This window comes from Anopheles moucheti, chromosome 3 (genome assembly GCF_943734755.1).
Source record: "Anopheles moucheti chromosome 3, idAnoMoucSN_F20_07, whole genome shotgun sequence".
Taxonomy (NCBI): domain Eukaryota; kingdom Metazoa; phylum Arthropoda; class Insecta; order Diptera; family Culicidae; genus Anopheles; species Anopheles moucheti.
The window spans coordinates 33867202-33888236 of record NC_069141.1 but is presented as its reverse complement, the minus strand read 5'-3'; the positions used below and the strand labels follow the sequence as shown (position 1 = coordinate 33888236).

Sequence of the window (21035 nt, the reverse complement as noted above, 5' to 3'; positions counted from 1 at the left end):
AAGACCATTGTCGAGTAAAAGATTTCATTCTTGCGCGGTTACATCGCTTGCATGTTGTGCCGACATTTAAAAGATGGCTACCTTCGGTGGAATTGCTAAGCTTTTCTTCTGCTGACCCTCGCTGAACATCGCCAGCATTGTATGCCGCTCAGAACGGCGAACGTAAAGCAGATAACAGATAAAAGGATTACATCGGACCCCGTACACCGTGCTGTAGAAACGGCCCGGGTTTGGGCCTTAAATAACCCGCCCGAACCTTTTGTCCCCCGTTAACTGGCAGTGCGGTACGGTTACGGCTAGCGTGTCGGTATTCCATCTCCGGTGATCCTTTTTAAGTTTCTTTCACTTTCCGGAACTTACCGCAATATTTCGACGGGCATGGCCACGGATCCCGAAGGCTCCACAGCGACTCCGAAAGGTCACTGCGAGACAAAATATGTATGCAAGCCTTCTGCTTACACATTGTGGATGGAAACGAACGCAATTCTTAGATTTTGGAGCTCGGGGGGCTCATGAATATTCCCGGTGCCATTGTTCGAGTCTCATTTTTTTTGCTTCACCGAACCTAGATATCTGCACAATGTTCGTTAAAAACAAGACAAATGGTTTTACGATCGTGTGTACCAGTTGTATTCTCAGTTGTTAAAAAAAAAAATAATGTCCGAACGCGGAGTTTCCGATTCGGATTTTGCTTTCTGCTTGCCTTTCCATTAATGCAGGAACTCTTTCGTTTGCGTAATGTGTTTTTGTCTTATTAACTCACGATTTATATACTGCCGGACGATATTTCATGGGCGTGCTACATAACTGCTAGTGAGTCACGTTTCGCCCAGTAATCTTGTTAAGAAGGTTTCTTTGGAAAGTGTACAATAAATTTAAAACAACTTGCAAGCGATGTAGTAATACCCGCACCCGCAAATTTTAAATTGGTTATTTCTGTATTTTTCTCCTTTTTAAATCAACAACTTTTAACATTCCTTCCTTACTCATCCGTTTGAATTTTTTTATACGTATAATTGTAACTCAAACACAGTTCCCACCCACACAAATTGAAAACAAACAGCGATCGTATCAATTACAACTACAAACACGGAACCACCAAATTAATTTCAAATTAATTAGACTTCTCCATCGCATGATCACACACATGAATCTCACGGGAACCGTGAAATTAGTTCCCAGTATCGGATACACACTTCACACGTGTCCTGAAGGGTGTGTTGCCAATGCAAACGTTAGCACGAACGTATCGCTTTACAACACCAACACACGAAAAAAAAATGGTACTGAAAATGGGTGCGACAACAATAAAAAACCCCGGAAGCCCACCATCTTCCTTTAGCCCGAATGCAAAGCAGCTTTGCGTGTACAATGGACGACAAAAGTGAATGTTCATGTGCTTGAACGTTCCTTTCGTTTCGTGCCCGCCAAAGGCAAAACGGAAGCGGAATGAGCCATTATTATTTAAATTACACCCCATTTGTGTGAGTGTGTATATCGTTGCGTGCACGCATGCCGAGTTTTATGGAACTGTGAATTCACGAACCATAACGAGTCAATCGAATGGTGTGAATTACCTCCCTGCCCCAGTTAAATCCCATTCTTGCAGGCGTACGCAAAATGCAAAAGCCATTCACCAAAAAATGCGTCCACTCGTTAGGCACAAATGGCTATTAATAAATCATTCTAGTGACGTTACTGATGAAAGATAACGTAGGCTGCGCTTTGTTTCGGTGTGAATTTTACCCGTTTTCGTTAGCCGTTTGAATAATTTTTAGTACTCTGTTTTCCCATCGGAATCGCCACACGAGATGAGAATAAACACAAACACAAACAAAAACTAATTCCACTCCGAAAATCGTTGCGCCTCAGCGCATCAAGACATTTGATGATGGTTTGACGTGTTTTCAATTTGTTTCCTCGATTCTCAAATGACCATTCCGCGTTGAGCTTTTCGGCAGTTTTTTTTTTCCATTTCATCGCTCGAAAATGTTCACGTTTTGGTTAAATGGAAAAATGATTTCGTATTGTGCGAAACGCAGATTACGGTCCCAGCGTCACACGATCTGAAAATCTCAGCCTGTACGTGTGACACGGAATAACGAAGAAAGCCCACGGTACACACACACACACACACACGGAGTAACAGTAAAGCGCACACAGCGATGCTAACATCAACACGTTGGCTCAGCCTAACGCGGCCAGTAACAGTAAAAACTGATGGTGCACCGTTCTGTTCTGCGATCAAATTCAATTTTGACGCCAGTCGGATGAAAGCCAACCGTATGTTGTGACCGCAGGCAATCCGGGGTTTTTTCTTTCCTTTTCCTGCCATGGATCTAAGCGGCAAAAACGATATTCTAACAGACGCAAACGCATGATAAGTTAGTAGCAAGTTGATGTTTCAGAATTCACACCAACTTTGTTTTATCTTTTCTGGCAGACGTTGTGTAAAAAGACATGCCCACTAGATGGAACGGAATGTGGCATTATTGGGTACAAGTAAACGATAGCTATGGTAACGCTGTGGCGTATTAAATTAGACACTTTATTTTTTCAAGCTTATAAGCTTTCGCTTGCACACCCAAAAGGTGTGTTAGATAGATGTTATAATGCTCAAAAATAGTGCTCACAATAATAAATATCAATCAAACGGAATTAATTCGCACATGCATAGTTTCGAGTAACCCTGCAAAGGGGAGCTAAAACAAACGATACCGTTCTTCTTGACTCAATCACGACAAGGCACAAAAAGCTGTGAGCAGCACCGCAGAAGAAGAAGCAACAACAAAAAAACAATCCATTCTTTTGATGCCGCACCCAGACCATCAAAATCTGATTCCGACTATCTGGCGTTATCACTTCCTGTCATTTCTGTTTGCTACTTGTGGGTTTCGGTGTTCGGGTAACAGGGCGGGAAAAAACTCAGAAAGCTCCATTCCCTCCGAAACACGTTCGCATACCACCAGCTGGAGAGTGGGTTTTTGGATATGTTCTCCCAGTGTTTCCCGAGACTCCCATTCTGTAGCACATATGGAGTGCGTACAAAAAGGGTTGAAATTCCTGGAATCTTTTATTTTCAGCTGTTATTTTTTGTTTCTCGCCCTACAGCGCCAGTAGACATTTCCCATGTTTGGAAGCTGTTTTACTCGCATGTTTCTTGTTGGTACAGAACCGGAAAGAGGTTTAAATGCTGAAATGCATTAGGTAAGTACTTGTTTTGATGATTTTTTTTTGTTTGCCAATTTTAATTTAGATTAAAATAAACGGGTTTCTATAAAAATTATTCTATTGTTTGATTTTTCTCATTCTCTATATGTTTGTTAAAAAAGAAAAAAAGATAAATTTACCCAAAAAGGTTTTTGGTTATTAAATTCTCATCTAACTTAACGAAACATCTTGTGTCTAGTAGCTCTTGCACTTGATGTTCCTCACGACCTGTTTTAATTATACTTAGCAAATCCAGCTGAAAACGAAACAAATACCGATTCCCACCAACCACCAAAGCAAAAGGCTAGAATGATAAAGTACCTACACTTCTCGGCACTCGAATGATGAATAAATTTTCCCTACAGCACCACCAAGCCAAACATACGTACGGAAGAAAAACGAACGCACTACCCTAACCTCACTTAAAACCCATTCTCCCAATGGAGGCACCCGGTCGTTTTGTGCCAAACCGGCACAGTTGACCTTCGCGAATGCTGATGGTTTTTAGCAGATTACAGCAGTATTGCTTCATGCTTCATTTCCAATGCGCTTTCTCTGCAGTGCATCATACTCTCCCTGTTTGTTCGCCTTCACCCCGCACTATCTTCCCGTTTGCCGTTTGCCGCGCGGTCCTCGGCTTCAAACCGACAAACAGCGCGAACAATGCTTCCTGCGTGGTATTTTGTTATTTCGATTTAAAACCACACAAAGATGTAGCCGGGTGGATATAAGGATCGGCAAACATGCCGGTACGTTTATTTGTTTGCTTTCTTTTCATTCTGCTTCATTTCAATAGCTCGAGGGAAAGTGAATGCACCAACCGTGGCAGTACCACCGAACCCGGGTCTTTGGGTACCGAAGGGCAATCGGAGCTAATAAATCAAAATGCGGTACATTTTCGGTAGCGATAGGCTTTGGAGCTCATGTGTCCCCAAGGAGGTGGAAAGTGCCCACTGAAAAGATTGTTCAACATTTCGGCTTTACGCAAATAGTATGGTGACGAATGTCTTTCTGCTTTCGGGACGGTTGCAGTGAGCGTTGTTTTACCAAAATATTGTGTATCATGTGACTAGGGGATATATTTATTTTCGGTATTTTATTTTAGCAGCCCAACAGAGCATTTCGTTCTTGTTAGTAAAAACAACATTTTGTTTCGATATTTGAATTATTACACATTTTAACGCTAAAAACACTTCTATTTCTTAATTATGCGCCTTTAGTAATTGATAGCTAAACAAGGTTTCTGTTATACCAACATTTTATGAGTGAAAAGGTACAAAAACAACTGTGAATTGTAAAGACATTGGTTCACTAATTGCATTTTCAACTATAAAAAAAAAATATTTAAAAATGGTGTTTAACCGAACACCAAACAATCGAAAAAGCTATAAACATTCTTCAATTCCTTACCATGATTCAAATGCACGATAAAAAGAAACAGTATATTTATTCCCTGTTGAGAGCGCCAACCAGCCATAGCTGCAATTAGAAGAAGGGAAACAATTTAGATAATAAATGTACGAAAACACACAGTACCACAGCTACCTCAACGCAGCAACCAATTAAAACACTCAGCTTGTTAGAGCAACACAAAAAAAAACCAACACAACAAAACGTATCATGCAAATTGAATAAGTTAAATAATAAAACCGAACATCTGCTACAAGCCGTCACACAATCACCGTCCGCATTTTTTATTCCTTTTATCGAGCATCCTTCAAGCAACCTGACAATCTATAACACGAATGAAAATTTGTTGAAAACAACACTAGACAACCTGCATCCCTTCCGGCCCCGGTCAACGGCCCCCAGAATTCAATGCAGAACATTTGAATGATTTATTGCATCAGCATGTCCAACGGCTGCCACTCGTGCGACGGCACCGTCAGAATACGGTTTCGCTGATTGTGCAACTGGCTAATGTCACACGCACAGGGATGTCGCCATCAGCGACTGTCGAGAGTGACAACATTCGCCAGCACCGGCACCGTTCGAGTAGCAAATAGAATATCATGCATCATGCATCAAGAGCGCAGACGGAAAATCGGGCAAAAGCGACAAGAAAAACCTAAATCTAGACTAGATGATCATTTTCGAAGCATGCCGGGAGGAACTGACCTCACTCACATGTGTGCCACGCAAACCCAAAATGGCCGGAGGAAGCGGCAGCGTGACAGGCAATACTCAAATACTCCTGTTTCGACGTGCAACGGTTATTATCGTGTTGCGGATGTATTTTTCCCTCTTGCGAATGGAATTTTGCTCATGGTGTAGTGTGACTGTATAGTGGCTCACTGTTATACAACTACTTCCAGCTAGGGATGGTGCCGTACCTTACGTGTGCGGATGCTCACACACTTTGTCAGGTTGGTGGTTCACAGCGTTGCAGAGGTCGTTTTCGATTGAATTTTACATCCACACCGGAAACTCATTAGCGGCTAACGGTTGACCTGCATTCTTTACACACGCTACACAAAACCATTCATAGACGTTTGTCGGTACCTTCCCGAGCTCACGATCGTTCAGCCTAACCGCACATTTCAGGTTTCATAAGAGCGAGCAGGAATTCACCTTCAACCTGGCATGTGGGAAATTGTGTACTCTGCCAGTACATATTTGAGGTTCTGGTTGGTGCCCGTTTCACCTTTTGTGTCGAACAAGTGGATGTATTGTATCGGTAGCGTTTGTCCAACAACTATCCTTACAATTAGGTCATTTACTGAAAGTTATCGTTTGGTTTACCGTTATGGTTATATTTCCGGAATTTATTGAAAGAAAAAAGGTCACTAACAATGCGTGCCACATGACACGCCTTTGCCAACTTGCTGGTTGGAGCGATAGTTGATCACTTAGTATCACTACCCATCCCAAAAAGGCTGGCCAGTTGATACGGAAAGTAAGCCACATCTACTGAAGGAATTCTTTTATTTAACAAAATGCATTCTGATTTCTCGGGTTCAATGAAAAGCGTAGTTCTTTCGTACATATTTTCTCAGTGAATTTCGGTGCTTGCCAAATCAAACCCAACCATTCGGACGAATGAATTCTATGAGGTAAATTGCTATTACCAAGAAGCGTCATACTCCGCACCATAACTCCCCGATTGGTACCCCCATCGATGCAGGTCCGAAAGGGAACACAAATCGAATTAACTTTTGACTGACTTTCAGCATTTCACCATTGTTTTTGTGTCCTTTTTTTTTGTGTGTCCAAGACTCAGTACGGCAAGCTGTATGCAGCTCCATGGACGCAATGGGCAAGTGCACAATGGAAAACAAAGTTACTATTTCGTAGACCTTCTATAAAAGAGTGGTTTTTCGTTTTTTTTTTTTGTTATACCTTTTAACGTTGCACGAATTAAGCAAGCGAGAAGATGAAAGAGTCTTTTGATCAGCTCACGAACATCGACCGAGCTAAAGGTTAATACCGGTTGAGTTGTTATTCCTTCAGAAAAGCCACCTCAAAGTTGCACTTTTTCCCCGTAGCATCAAGAGTGGCCGATCTATGCGCTACGACTGAGCAAGGCTAAAGTGTTTCATTGTTGCTTTACTGATATCGTTTCACTGTTTTTACTATCATCAACCCATTCCCTACGCGCCGAGTGTTTGATGTGTTGCAGAGATCAAATGGAAGGATGATTATCGCACCAGATGCACAGCACATCATGCTCACGATGAATCTGGCTTTCGATAATTCCCCCGCAGGCACTAGGCAGCGTTCCATCGAAGCATCAAAAGGAAAACGTGTGTTCTTACTGGAAGGCGTGCTACTAATTGAATTAAGACAAGCAGAGCATAAGGCTACGGCAGAATTGGAAGCTGAAATTGTACTGCTTAAAATGCTGTCAGCCATCGTGTGAAGTGATGTGTCGGCACGAGCGTTTCTTCTGCATTCGACAGAATAATGTACCTTCCACAACAATATTCTTGACTACAAACAGATTCGGTAAACTATCGAAGCGCGACCAGAAGGGATCCAGCGTGGTAAATGTGGAATATTAATTAGTTGTAGTGTGATTGAGAAACTTACACCAAGCCAGGGGCCGAATTGCTTTCATATCTTCACCAAAGAAAACTCCAGTCGCATGTATTCGATTCGGTGTTGGTCATGAATATTTAACACGGTTAGCAAACACGGGTAAAATCCGTCTGTCAGTCAGTCAGTCAGTCAGTCATCATCATCACAGGCGAGAGCCTTGAGAAATGTGACGCAAACTTTGCTATCGTTTTTTGAGCGTATAACAATACACGTAAAATATGTTAAATTGAAAATTTGGCCCCTCGCAACACATCGGTGTGTTCCTTGGATTAATTGGTAACAAGAGGAATTGAGTTAGAACTTCCACCACTGCAAAATGGGCAAAGAGGTGTAAGAATATTTGAATAACACTACCCTTTTCGGGTAGTAAAATAGAGACATTTTTCTAGACATTTCTTTTTTTACATCGAAAAATATTCTTTACGTCAAGAATTTTACATAAAAAAGATCTTCATCTCCAAAATGTAATCCAGGGTAAGTTGGAAAGTATGAACCGACAAGATAAAAGCGTTTCCATGTTGTCTCTTGAATATTTATCGCTCAAGGGACCGTTTCATCAACTTTCCTTCGTGGGAAGATGATTAGGACGGCGGATTTTTTCTTCTGTTCTATTCAGAATAAATTAACAAATCAGGTGTTTGCGGATCCGTTAATTTTGAAACCCATTCACACGGGTGTCCTTCTCATTCTATATACATTTAATTGCTTTTAAAATATTCTACCTGTAAATGGAGAGCGCCAACAGAAATCACCACAATTGTAACAAGAAATAACAAATCTTTTAGAAAATTTAAAAACAAATTAATTTCATTCATAGCAACTTGTCGAAGCAAATGTAGCTTCCTAGAAAATGCCAAATTCATCCTTCAGGCTATCTGGTTATACTAACAGTTCCAGACAAATCTACTGTTTTGCTGCTCAACTTGAATGCACTTTGTGTAGGAAGGTATAAAAAAGCAAGTTCCTTTAGTGTACTATTTGCAACCAACATCGCACAGTTCCCGAACCCGAACTGTCCATCAGCTTGGATCCTCGCTAGCTACCTCCCGACAACCGTGCTGCCAGCTATCGCCTCAACTGTCACTGAGCACAGGGTGACTCATTCCCTACATTCGCTCATCTTATTTGTTCCCGTCACTGGCAACGAAAGGCTATCCGCGTTGTGTTGGAGAAATACTTCAAATCTTTTATTATTCATTCCATTGGCTCTGACAGTCCATTTCTCGGAGTGCATTCTAGAATGTTTACTGTTTAGAATGTGCAGTACTGCAGCAGCGCAACGGTGCAACGGGAATGGATTGTGATACTGTGCAAATAGTACAGATGCAGCAAACGGTTGCCTTCTCGTTCCTTACGACATTCAACTGCAAACACAAACCCCTTTTTTCACAGGATGTTTGCAAGAACCAAAAAAAAAATAAATGTTTCGACGAACGAGTGAGAAGATTTACCATTCACAACATAAAATACAACTTATTATTTTCGGGCTGAAGTGTACCATAAAGATGAAATGTGTCTAAAAGATTTACAGATGAAGAAAACAATAAAATCCCCTTTCCAGAATGTTCTGTTACTGAACAAGTTCAAACAAAAGAAGCAATAACATCACAAAAGCGAGTCTTAGCTCAGATCTTTCGCACCACACACAATGCTCAACCTCTGCCTCCCATATTTCCGCAATACGTTTTACTGTAATCCGATAAAAATACAGCACCTTAACAGGATCCAGATAAACTCGTCTCAATATTGATTCCAATCGTTTTTCCCATTCCAATCTGCCAGCGTTCACACCGGTACGCAAACCCGGCGACAGGCAAAACCCGTCAGTTCAAACGAAAACGACATATCAAAGAAATACCATTTCAGCGGTAAAATATTGACAATTGAAATGTAGCTTAGATAAATCGATTCACCTTCGTAACGAACCACGCATACGAGCAACCGCTCATAATTCACCACCGGATTTCTTCCACGTGGCGTACCACCGTCAACACGTCCCACAGGTACGATAGGTGTGGGACCAGAGCTCAAATGCTCCGTATGTCTAACGTTTACAGATCGAGGGGCTCCCAGGCAAGGTTGCAGCCAATTTTCTTCGTAAATAAACCGTACTAGTAAGCGTTCTCATATTGCAAAACTGAATCCAACCCATCCACCCTGGTGGATGTCAACGGACGTTATGTTATCTATTTTCCATCATCTACTGCTAGAAGAAAGCTTCCCATGCTGTTTTCCCTGCCGTTGTGAAACTTAATGAAAAGTAACAATCAGGCTCAAACAATCTTTAGGTTGCGCACCTTCCGCCCCTAAAATCCCTGGCGGTAACTTATCGGCGTGCTGGCCTGATGGGTTGAGTTGTTAAGCGACACTCAATCATGCAAATATCGCATATCCACCATCTTACAGCCGTAGAAAACCCCTTCGCCCAAAAACATTCGCTCACTGCGTTGAGTGTTGGAAAAATCATAAATCTAGCTCCCCCCTTCGAGTGTAGCACTTAGATAAATGACCTTCGACAGCCTCCGGGTCCAGTGCGACATAAACCACTCCATCGTTCGCTCCATGTCACTATGTCTGCCCGATAGTGTATCGGCACGAAGGTCGCTGTCAAATCGTTTAGCTTCGCCATCGAAAATGGCCTTCCACGATATATACCCACATGTAAGTACGCATGACCTTCCGAACAATGATTTATGTGCCACCGGAGAAGACAAAGTTGCCGAACCACGGTACCGTATCATCCAACGTAATGGAACGGCTACCGACGGCTAGAGATGATTCGTTGTGACAATGTTGACGGTAAAATCAAGAGAAAGTGAGTAGGAAACGAGAGATAAAGCAAAAAAAGGGGCAAGTTAAAACACACTACTAATGCAACGTATACACTAGAGGAATAACGCGCGGCCAAAACCACCACAGTGTGTGTGTTGTTGGTAAGAACCATCGGAAAGAATAATACGTTTGTGACCGCCTCACTTCACCAACGCAAAAAAAAAGAAATAGGTACCACTCGCGCCAGCATAACGTTTGATTCGTTGGCTTTCTGAAAGACAAACAATGCCAAGGACAAAATACACTTTCTGATAAGTTTTCCGACCGTAAAAAGGGTTGCGTTCAAGCATGGTTTTGTTGACCGAGCTCTTCGTTCCTTCGGTTTTGAGTTGTCTTTGCGAAGGAAGACGATTTTATTTTTGAATCTTCGCAACATTTAATCGGTTAGGGATGGTTTTCCGCATTAGTTGCGGATAGCTATGTTTAGGTGAATTTAACTATTTATTTTACAAATTTTTTAAATCATATTATCCTTATATCAATTTATTTATATATTTATTTATTTATTAACTTAAATTTGTCTGCCACAAGGCTTCACAAATATTAACTGTTGGCATTTCAACAGTTTTGAAAGCAGAGTCAGGTTTGTGAGGAGAAGATTTCGATCCATGTATGTCAACGGATATGGAAAAGATAGGACAAGAAAGATTTTTAATCAAAGCAATCAGGTAGCAATAGAAGAGACAGATAAATCAGTATGTATCTACTGCTCGTGAAGGATAAGTTGTAAGAGATTGACGGCGGCGTTATTGCAATTAAAAACACAGAAGAAATCAACGGAAGGAGTTTGGATTATTTTTTAAAACAAAAGACCTTCCTACCTACCTTAATGGCTAATAATCTAGCAACTAAACTCTATCTTTGGGAAGTAAGCCTAGATCGGATGGAGGCTAATAAGGAATCAAAATCAAAGATGAAACTTAACATTAAAGTAAATAATAGCACCATTTAAAGCGTCGTTACGACCAACCGCGGAGTGCTGAGTCGGAATTGTTAGCGGGGCGCAGGAGCGTCTAGGTGATTGAGGTTAAGGGAAGCTACAAATCCAGAATCCAGACCTGATAACCGACATCTAGAATCATACGGAGATGAAGAACAGAGGCCGATCGACGAACAATTTACGGAAAGCAAACCTGCCGAAAGTCCTCCAAACTTGCTCAATTCGTTTAGTATGGACTATAGCAGTAGGAGTCCAGACCACTGAGCAATACTCCAGCAACAACCTGACCAACGAGCAGAACAAAGCTCTCAGACTTAGAGGATCTGAGAAATCATGAGCCACGCGTTTTAGTACCCCAAGGGTTCTCCAAGCACTGACGAGCATCGCGTCAATGTGATGCGAGAAAGTAAGATCGGAATCGAACCAGACTCCTAGACACGTCCTGAATGACGGAGACTCGATTGACACTAACACCATTCAAAACATAGCAATAGGTGAACGGGAGCGTCTGAACACTTATCAGGTCAACTGGGAAGGGAATTCTTGTAAATTCTAGTAAATCATGGGGAAGAATGCAAACGGACGAGGAAAAACTTGGAATACAAATTTTGAAATTGTCAGCATATCAAAGGAAGCGATTGGGATGCAATACAGAACAAACGTCATTAATAACCAAAACAAACAATAAAGGACTAAGTACACTTCCTTCCGGAACTTCTGATCTGGTTTGGAAACAGAAAGAAAAGATAGAGTTACATTTAACACGGTAGGATCGATCGGATAAAAAATAACGGAGTAAAGAAACGATGTGGACTTTGATACCAAATTTCGACAATTTATCAAGAAGAAGGGAATGAAAAATTGGCGAAATTGTCGGTGTCAATATACACATCGTTTCTTTAATGAGTTCTTTTTTATCCGATCATTCTTACCGCAGTATCTCCGTTAAATTAATATGTTGAATGAAATTAATAATATATTACAAAAATAAATATTCTTATTCATTTAAGGTTATTATTTCAAAATAAAACACCGAAAACAACTTCAAATCGTCATGACCATGACCACCATTGAAAGAACTCCGGACAGCTTGTCTATAAATTTGAAGCTTATAGCTTATAATGCAACACATACTTCATGTTTCATGCTTGCTTGCCTATTGCTTGCCGATAGTCATTCTCCGCAACAGACATACGGACACTCGGTGCGGTCTGGCCAGTCCTTTCCGTGCTGCTTGTCTCGCCATACGTGCAGCAAGGCACCGGAAAAAGAGGCTCAGGAATGAGTTATCTGTTTCCATCGAACAATTAATTTATTTTATGTGGTCATAAACTGCATATAGGGTATACCATTAATACACCAGTAGGTCCTATGCGAACCCGCAATGTGGCCTATCTATCATGATGAAGCACACCACATTCGAGCTGCGGGGAGTGTAGATGTTGATAAGTTTATGTGCGTGTGTCTAATGAGCTTCAAACACGTAATTATTATCAAAAAATACATTAAACTACAAATCGACTGCTAATAGCTAGTAAAGCACTGTAGGTAAAGATCTGTCTAATAAAATTGACGGGACTCCTGGTTACGGTTTTACCGTAAGTGCTGGCAACCCCGTTGGGGCTACTTTCCAATGCAACCATTTTCTTCCACCTTAAGACCGATACTTCATCAAACTCACCTTCATCGTGCACAAGAGCATCTTGAACCACATAAAAATAATACTCCCACCAAGCCACACGCGCCACATTAACGATTCGGGGAAAAACTTATATCCTCCGCTTCGACGTCGTCTCCCCGTTCCACCGTGCCAGGTTGCCGTGTGCAACAGTACGCCAGTGAGTTGCGAATCGCACCAAACGGCAGGAAACGATTCGGCAACAAATCAGCTTTAATGAGCTTTTCCCGACACACGTTGCATAATTTACCTTTACGCAGCACTTGAGCAAACGTTCGGGGATCGGAAGGCAGAAGATGCGATGTGCGAAAAACGATCGAATCCCAGGGTGAACATCGTTACGGTTCCCTGACAGTTTTCGGATGCCGAAGGATGAAGGGACCAGGAAATCAAGCGTGATATATTTGGCGGGCTGGGAAGTGTGGTTCAAGATTCCGCATACACATGAATTATTCCTCGAACGTGAATAATTTACCCAGAAGGAAACTTTGCAGAACAGCAAACATTAAAGATACGGAAGCGGCCGATAGCTAGATGTCGATACAATAATTACTTGGATTTGACGGGAAAGTTGACGTATCGGTGGCGAGTAATCAACGTTCTGTATCGCTAGTTGCAAGGCAAAAAAAAACGAAAGCAATTGCGCCATTTTAGACATCCAAACAAAATGATTACCTACACAAAAACAAATATCTGCTTACATAATGCTGCTCTGTGCCACAGATAATGCATGCAAAACCAGTACACTGCGTATCCAATAAAGTATGATTAGATTCCATTTCAGCCTCCTAGTCTCTTTGTCCATTTCCCCCCCAAAAAAAAAGCATCCTCATGAATGGGATTTCACAAACAGACATTTCCTATTTCCTTTCAAACATGTGTACATTGAATATACGCTCCATGCATGCATTACTTTGCTGACAGTGCCGAACGAAATGAAATCCTGTTAATGCCATTCCAATCATGCTCATACTCGAGCTGACCAAGGGTAGTCACTCCGATGGTCACTCCTTTCAACTATCAAAGCGTGGACAGTGGAGCCGGCTGGTGTTGGTATGTAATATTCTTCTCATGAACTTTCACTGCGAAGGGATCATATTGGGTATTCGTTGAATTGCTGGCCTATTTTTGGTCGGAAAACTTTCACAGTGGGCTGTGACACTCTAGGGACTGTGGAACTAGCACGAAATTATGATTGAATTAAAAAACATCTTTGACCTTGCAAGCGGAGCGACAACTTTGCGTGAAAACTATTCCATTGAACTTTAAATTAAACAAAAGCTTAAATAAAACCACATCAAAAGTGACCACCGTATAAAACGAAATCGGACCAAACGTGCAACGACTTCGCTAGACGACCTAACCAAGTGCGATTATGAATGCATAACACGTTCTTTAGATGTTTCAACGAGCATCGAGTAAAAAAGCATTCGGATTTTCGGAAAGCTTTCAACAAGCTTAAACCTTTAGTTGGTCCAATTTCGTATTCATACATCATTATATCTGTAGTTCTAAAGTAAACTTGGTACAAGAAAGGAAAAACAAACTCATAATCCAGAAGGCCGTACAGGCTGATGTACCGATATAATGGTCGGTACAAATTTCTAAGCACAAAGCAAGCAATGAATTTATTGTTTGTCTTGTGATACAAACATTCATATGCCTGTGTTAACCTTAACACCCACTGCTGTTAAAGAAAATGCGCTACTGAATCATCCTCTGTGGGATGATTGTGTACGTCCACATTTTTCGACGACGGAAAGTTATTCGCGTTCTCATTATTTCGTTTTTAGGCTGATGTGTTTTTTTGCGACAAACATAAATATTGCTCACAGTGGGATAATAAATATTGCGAATTTCATAAAAGTCGCATTACATTTTTTAATTATCTTGGTCGTTTCCATGACTGCTTTGTACCGACGGATCTGATAGCTTCGTTTCGTTAAGTTGAACCATTTGAGGTGATGTTATAAAATAACTTTATCCTGTCTGAATCTTTAAAAGCTTCACAAAAGGCACAAAGGATTCTACCACCAGAAGCTGGAAATATAATTTCACGATTAAACTAAACGATTTGCGAGATACAGAAATTGATGGGAATGTCAACATTTCAATTAAATTGCATCAGTAACTCTCGACGGTTTCATGGGATGTTTCGTAAATTTCGATACGAAATCAGGCTGAATGCGTGTAAAAGCACAGTCACAGTTGATTAAAGATGGCATTTACTATTGAAACCCAAATTGGTTGGCATAATACCAAACAAATACAACAATGCTGTTGATGTACATCACACGCACGGTTATATAGATGAAACCTTTGAATAGGCATAGACAGTAGGATAAACAATCACCATTGAAGCTTTAAACATGAAGATATGAACAATTCAAAATTGATCGTATAATCACTCAAAAGCTGTAAAAGCATCAATCCAATTCGTCTGCTGTAGATGCCAAACATTAAACACGGATGACAACGGCCCATTTATTCCGCCAACTGTCCAGCAATTGCTGCTGTCACATCAACCACAGAACAGTCAACCCTGTCCTCCGACCTGTCCATTCCACTGGTCAGCAATATCAAAATCCACTCAAAGTAAAAATAAATCTAACACGGAAAATAGCACGCCGGAAAGCTCTGTGTAGATTCAACATGTCGCCGGAGGTTTCGTGCCTTCCATTCTCAATACCATCTCCATTTTTCGCCCGTGTGTCTCTATTAAATAACAAATCTTGCTGTCCCAAATCGTGACACTCTCTCTCTCTCTATTCTTCTCTCTTTGTTAAGAAAATCTTTTCTCTCTCCTACAAGGAATGTTTTTTTCCTAAATTCCTTTTCCCATCGCCTCGAATTGGACGACATTTGTGAGGCACACCCCTGTCACCCGAGCACAGCGCCGTCACCAAACTGTGGCTATTCATCTTTCTCGGGCGCATTCGTGTTTGGGACGTAAGCAGAAAACAGCGGCCCAACCGTTGCCTGTGCTGTCATGATTAGCGTCATTTATGGCTGCGAGAGTCTTCAAGGTTTCAAGCCAAGATGCGACGTCTCCTACTCGTGACAGATCATGCACACTGTATGGCGCTTCTGTTTGTGACCGTGAATAAAATTTCCACCAAAATAACTGAAACCTGATACCCATTGGTGGCTTCAATAGCTTCGCCTTTAGACAACGAAACCACATTGTATCAATTACATTGATTTGCTTCTAGTCCATGACAATATTTGTGACAACGTCTTTGCATACATCTCAGCAGCCGGAGAAAAGTTCCGAAACTCTCCAGCAATAACAGTTGGTGCCAGTCAAACCTAGCAAGCCGTGGAAAATCATTATCTTGCACGGAACACCCGGTACGATATTGAGAAATGTTTTCTTGGCGAAAGACATTCCGTCACCATTTCACCGAAGCTACCAAACAGAAGCCTCTCAGCAGTGTCTTCTATTTCGATCAGATCGACATTCTTCTAGCTAAATGTACTCTTCCTCGTGCTTTGTACAGTCGGCGTCAACTGACCTCTTACGTGCGTTTGACCTCGTATTTCAAGTGTTGAAAATCAGAAGCACAAGAAGATTTACGGGGTGCAACACCAGCCCTTCGGACGAATGGGTTCTCCTCGCTCCAATCACACACCTCCCTACGAACGGAGCTTTCTGTTGTAGCACCCAGGAGGACGTACGCTGGAGAAATACTATCAATACCGATGATATTCCCTCCAGCCAAAAGCGTTTAATATCCAACTGCCAGCCAAGGTAGTGAAAGGATTGCGCAGCATGCTGGCTTCTTTCGAATCATTCCTATGGGCCCCTGTAAATCAATACGCCCGGAGGAACACAATAAAATCTCTTACTGGTGCAGTGATTGCTTTGCACTGAAATATGGCCTGAAGCGAGCATCGGTTTAGTCCTTTTTTTCAATTCTTTTTCACCCTTAAATCAGCAGCACAAGGCGCAAATGGGAAAGGGTACAAATCATGTTCCTCAATTCATTGCAGCCCCACCAGTTAGTGTGCTGTCTAGTGTGCTTTTCCCGACGGCTCCAAAACAGACTCACCCGAATTACGCTGTCTAGCAAACTACCATAATAGCTACGTATTGGAAAACTTCTACTCTACCCTTGACGCAAATCAACTCGGAATAATCCTTCGTTTAACGTACGTTTCTAACGATTGCTTGAAATTTGCAGTATAATTTGAGCTGCAGATGCAAGTTGCAGCTGCTAGTTATTGTGCGGTATTTGAGGTTGGCCTGCACAAGGCTACAATTGAATTCTATTTCCGTTCAAATTTCGCTACCAATTTTATTGGAATTATCTACTGGCCGAGAAATGCGGTAGCTCTATGTTTAAATATGTTCAGCGATTGAATAGGAGGATGGTTTCTCGCATATTTGCCCATCAAATTTCATTTATAATCACTATCGAACGCTTTACAGGGCAAACTAAATTCATATTCGATGCGAGAAAGGCACAAAGGTTGTTAATTTAAATTTCTTTTCAACATTTTCATAATCCCTTTGTGCTTCAATCACCCGTTGTTCGCGTCGGAAACGATTTTTCCTTACCCGTCACTGTCACTGTGCGCTTTAATAATATTATGTAGAAAGTTAACAACATTATCCGAGTTCGTCCATTCATCCCCCCTGGAGGAGGCTTGGAACATATTTTCGGAAAGCTGTTCTACTACCGGAAGCGGACCGACAAACGCATTAGCATTACCTGCCATTTTCCATCACGATGACACCGCTGTCCTGACGCAAACCGACAATGCGATGCGGTAGAATCGCCGTGGCCATCGGCTACCCGACTTGGCTGTCAAGGAGGTTGTTTTCGCCTCCATGAGCGCACCGAGATAGCACATTAGTGTAAACAGCATGCTTCCACAGTGCAGCCACAGTTACGCTGCATATTGCACCCGAACTGGACCCATATTGTGCACGGTGATATGCAAATGCACAAAGTGCATCCATTTAAATGGGCATGAATGTGGTTGAAGTGGGCCAGTGGGGTTGCAAGTGTTTTGGGTGCAAGGGGCACGATACTCGGTTGGTTATGTGGAGCTACCGGATGCAGTTGTCGACCGACAGTGCATCTGTTCCGCAACGGTCATTAATAATCTCTTGTACGTTCTGCTTCGTCCCCTTACATCCGGAGCGTTTAGCGTTTGCAATTCGAAAGGGACGCCGCATTTCCGCTCCATTCCTGCTTCTGACCCGTCTCCTCCCTACTTTTGATGGCCAGTAGAAAGGCACATTCTTATACGCTTCGCCGTCGAGTGTAGTGTTACATTTTTTCAATCACTTTCTATGCCTCCATTTTCTTTTTCTTCCTTCCTATTCTCTACTTTCCCTTAATCTTTCTGCCCGTTGTGCTGTGCACAAAAGACCTTCCAGGCACACTAGATCGATAATCTTTTTACAGTAGGAGGAAGCTACGATCAGCGATAGAATAAATTTCAATTTTCAATTCTTTCCCCACTTTTCACCCAACCTGCTGCAACCAAAAGCCCAACCGAGAGCGATTAAGAAAAGGTAGAAAACAGTTGGCCATTTGAATAACATGAGCACTCGGAATGGAATTGAAAAATTCTACAACATTTTTCGCTTTATTTCGCTGAATACAAAAACCCGGATTTGAATTGTAATCATAAATGCAAAACCAAAAAGGAAAAACCAAACCGGATAGAAAAACATACGAACAAAACATGAATTGAAAATAGCCATAAGAGAGGAATGTTACGCACGTTAAGCACCGAACAATAGCGCGGAAAGCGAAAGCGCTTTTGAGGTGCAATAAAATGAATACTAATAATTGTTACCACTTGCCGCCCAAACAGGCAGGGCTGCCCGGGGAAAGCTTGGACCGAGGGGGAAACCTTTTTCGAAATGGGTTTCCGTGTACAGCACCGAACTGGGCGGCTAAAGATAAAAGCTCTTGACCGGGACCGGTTAATGTGCGCCTAAGGGCACATTTTGGGGAAAATTAATTATTCTGCCCCTTTATCCTCACTTGTTACTTCGGCCACTGCTGTTCTGCCCACTTTTGGAACAAATTTAATGAAAATTGCACTGACATACTTAACAGTGTCTGTCGCCGGGTATCGTTTATGTGAAGCTATTACTTTCTTTAGTAATCTCAGACCCGCCAGGAAGAAAAGTGTAATTAAACTGTTATTGCCTGCACACAAACATTTCCTTTGTGCAGGTTGCTTCGTGCACATCGTACCTATCTTAATAAGTAATTTATTTTTCCAGCTGTTTTGAAGACAAAAAATCCTTCTGCGATAAACACGTGGTGCCCCTTCACTCCGAAAAACATACATTGCGCCATCGCTAATGACAACCTAGTAAGCACAGCCGCTCTATTCCAGGATCAAGGTGAATGTCAAACGATTTCCTGCCTCAGAAATGATGTTCTGTTTAGTTTTCATTTCGCGTCGTGCAGTTTTCGTTTGTTTTTGTTACCCCTTTTTAAGGAGATGGTTTAGTTTTCTCGCTTTCATGTATGTCGCCCGGTGGAATTTCCGCGTGTATTTGCTGGAACTACCCCACGGTGTGCCAGAAATAGACACCGGTTTGACGTCATCCGGCTACCGAAATATAGCGTCATCTAGCGTCACTCATTATGTTTCTTCCGTAGAAACTTCACATTCGGCGCCTGCACAACCCACGTGGAACAGCTAAACGGTGGAAAATGTGCTGGTTTAAGGTCAAACGTAGTTACGCTGCTTTGCTCCACCAGCCATTACACGCACGTGCTGTAGATCCCCGGGATAGCAGTGGCCATGCTTAGGGCTCATTCAATTATTACGTAACAAAACGTAACACTGGACGCAACCCCCCTCCATTAATTACGTAACATGTCGCTGACCCCTCCTCCCCCTTTGTGAAAAAAATGAAATTCTTAAGTAAACTATGTAACTCCATCGTATTCCGACTAATGCAAAAAAAACAAACAACAACTAACTAAACCAAGGTTGGATAGGTTCTGGACAGAGATATCAATTTCCGGAAGACGCTTCGCATACAAGTCTTCATCACCACAGATCCCAAACGAAAGATTCATTCGCTATTCGTCCATTTAAAAAGCTTAAGAAGCTCGTTTGAGAGTATACATTACATAGTACCATGACGAATCGATATAATCTATTAAGATAAATAATTCGATCGGGTTTGCTGACGACGTGACGTTCACCCTCGTTGGACGGGACACGCAGGACATCAGCGCCCTTGCTACGAGGAACCTGGAGACGATCGAGCGTTGGATGGGAGGAGTGGGATTGCAGCTGGCCCATCACAAGACCGGCTACATGATCTTCTGCACCCATCACACCCCGCAGATAGGCCAACTACGAGCGGGGACACACACGATCGAATCCACGGAGACGCTCAAGTACCTCGGGGTTGAGCTCTGCCGCAAACAGCACCACGGTCGACATCTAGAGGAGGTTTGCAACAAGGCGACTCGTATCACGAACGTCTTGACCGCCCTGATGCCGAACAAGTGTGGCCCAAAAAGCATTGTCCGCTACGCTGCGCCAGCGTGGGGACGGAAGCTTCTACAGAGGAACACTCACCGCACCACAGTCCAGAGGTCGCATCGCACCGGAGTGCTTCGAGTGGCCAGCGCATTCCAAACGGTTTCATACGACGCCGCCTGCGTGGTTGCAAGCACCATCCCGTTAGTTCTCCTCCTAGAGGAGGACATCCGCTGCCACGACGAAAAGGCAGCGAGGGGAGGTCCAGCACCAGACATACGGAAGCGGCAGCGAGAAGAGACCATGGAGCGCTGGCAACGCCAGTGGACAGCCGGCGCAGAGCAGCAGAGTTCGCCAGGTTTGAAGACAAGGAGGCTGATCCCGAACATCAGTTCATGGGTTGGCCGCAAGCACGGGGAAATAGATTTCTATCTTACCCAAGTCCTAACGGGACACGGGTTCCTGCGGAGCTACTTCGTCAACAAAGGTATCCTGGAGGGCTCGCCTAACTGCGAAGCAGCAGCGGTAGCGACGAGTAACCAGAGCAGCAGCAGGAGCTAGGACCCACCCGAGAGTGGCGGCCACGGACGGGTGGATTCGGAACAACAGCAGCAGCAGCAGACGGAAGACACGAAGCGGCAGCAGCAGCGAGGACAACCAGGAAGGATGACGCAGCAGTGCGCAACAACAAGGGTGCTACGCACACACGACCCCGCATGGAGTACTACGCACATCAGCGCATCGGCAGGGTTCGGATCAGGTCGAGGAGTGGTTTAGTGCGGTCGCATCGGTTGCTTGACTCGCTTCACGGGTCAAGCTTCATGATGAATCCCACATAACCCATCTCGAGGGGCGGTGTCTAGC

At 42.8% G+C, this 21035-nt stretch overlaps 1 protein-coding gene across 1 annotated transcript in view; it reads right to left on the bottom strand.

Annotated features, from left to right (window-relative positions):
- Window positions 1-21035, bottom strand: part of LOC128303284 (zwei Ig domain protein zig-8-like) — a 43298-nt gene that overhangs the window by 8129 nt on the left and 14134 nt on the right. Inside the window, exon 2 of the mRNA XM_053040185.1 lies at window positions 4621-4689. Coding sequence (XP_052896145.1) covers window positions 4621-4687 — 67 coding nt within the window. The 5' untranslated portion in view covers window positions 4688-4689. The remainder of the gene's footprint in view (window positions 1-4620; window positions 4690-21035) is intronic.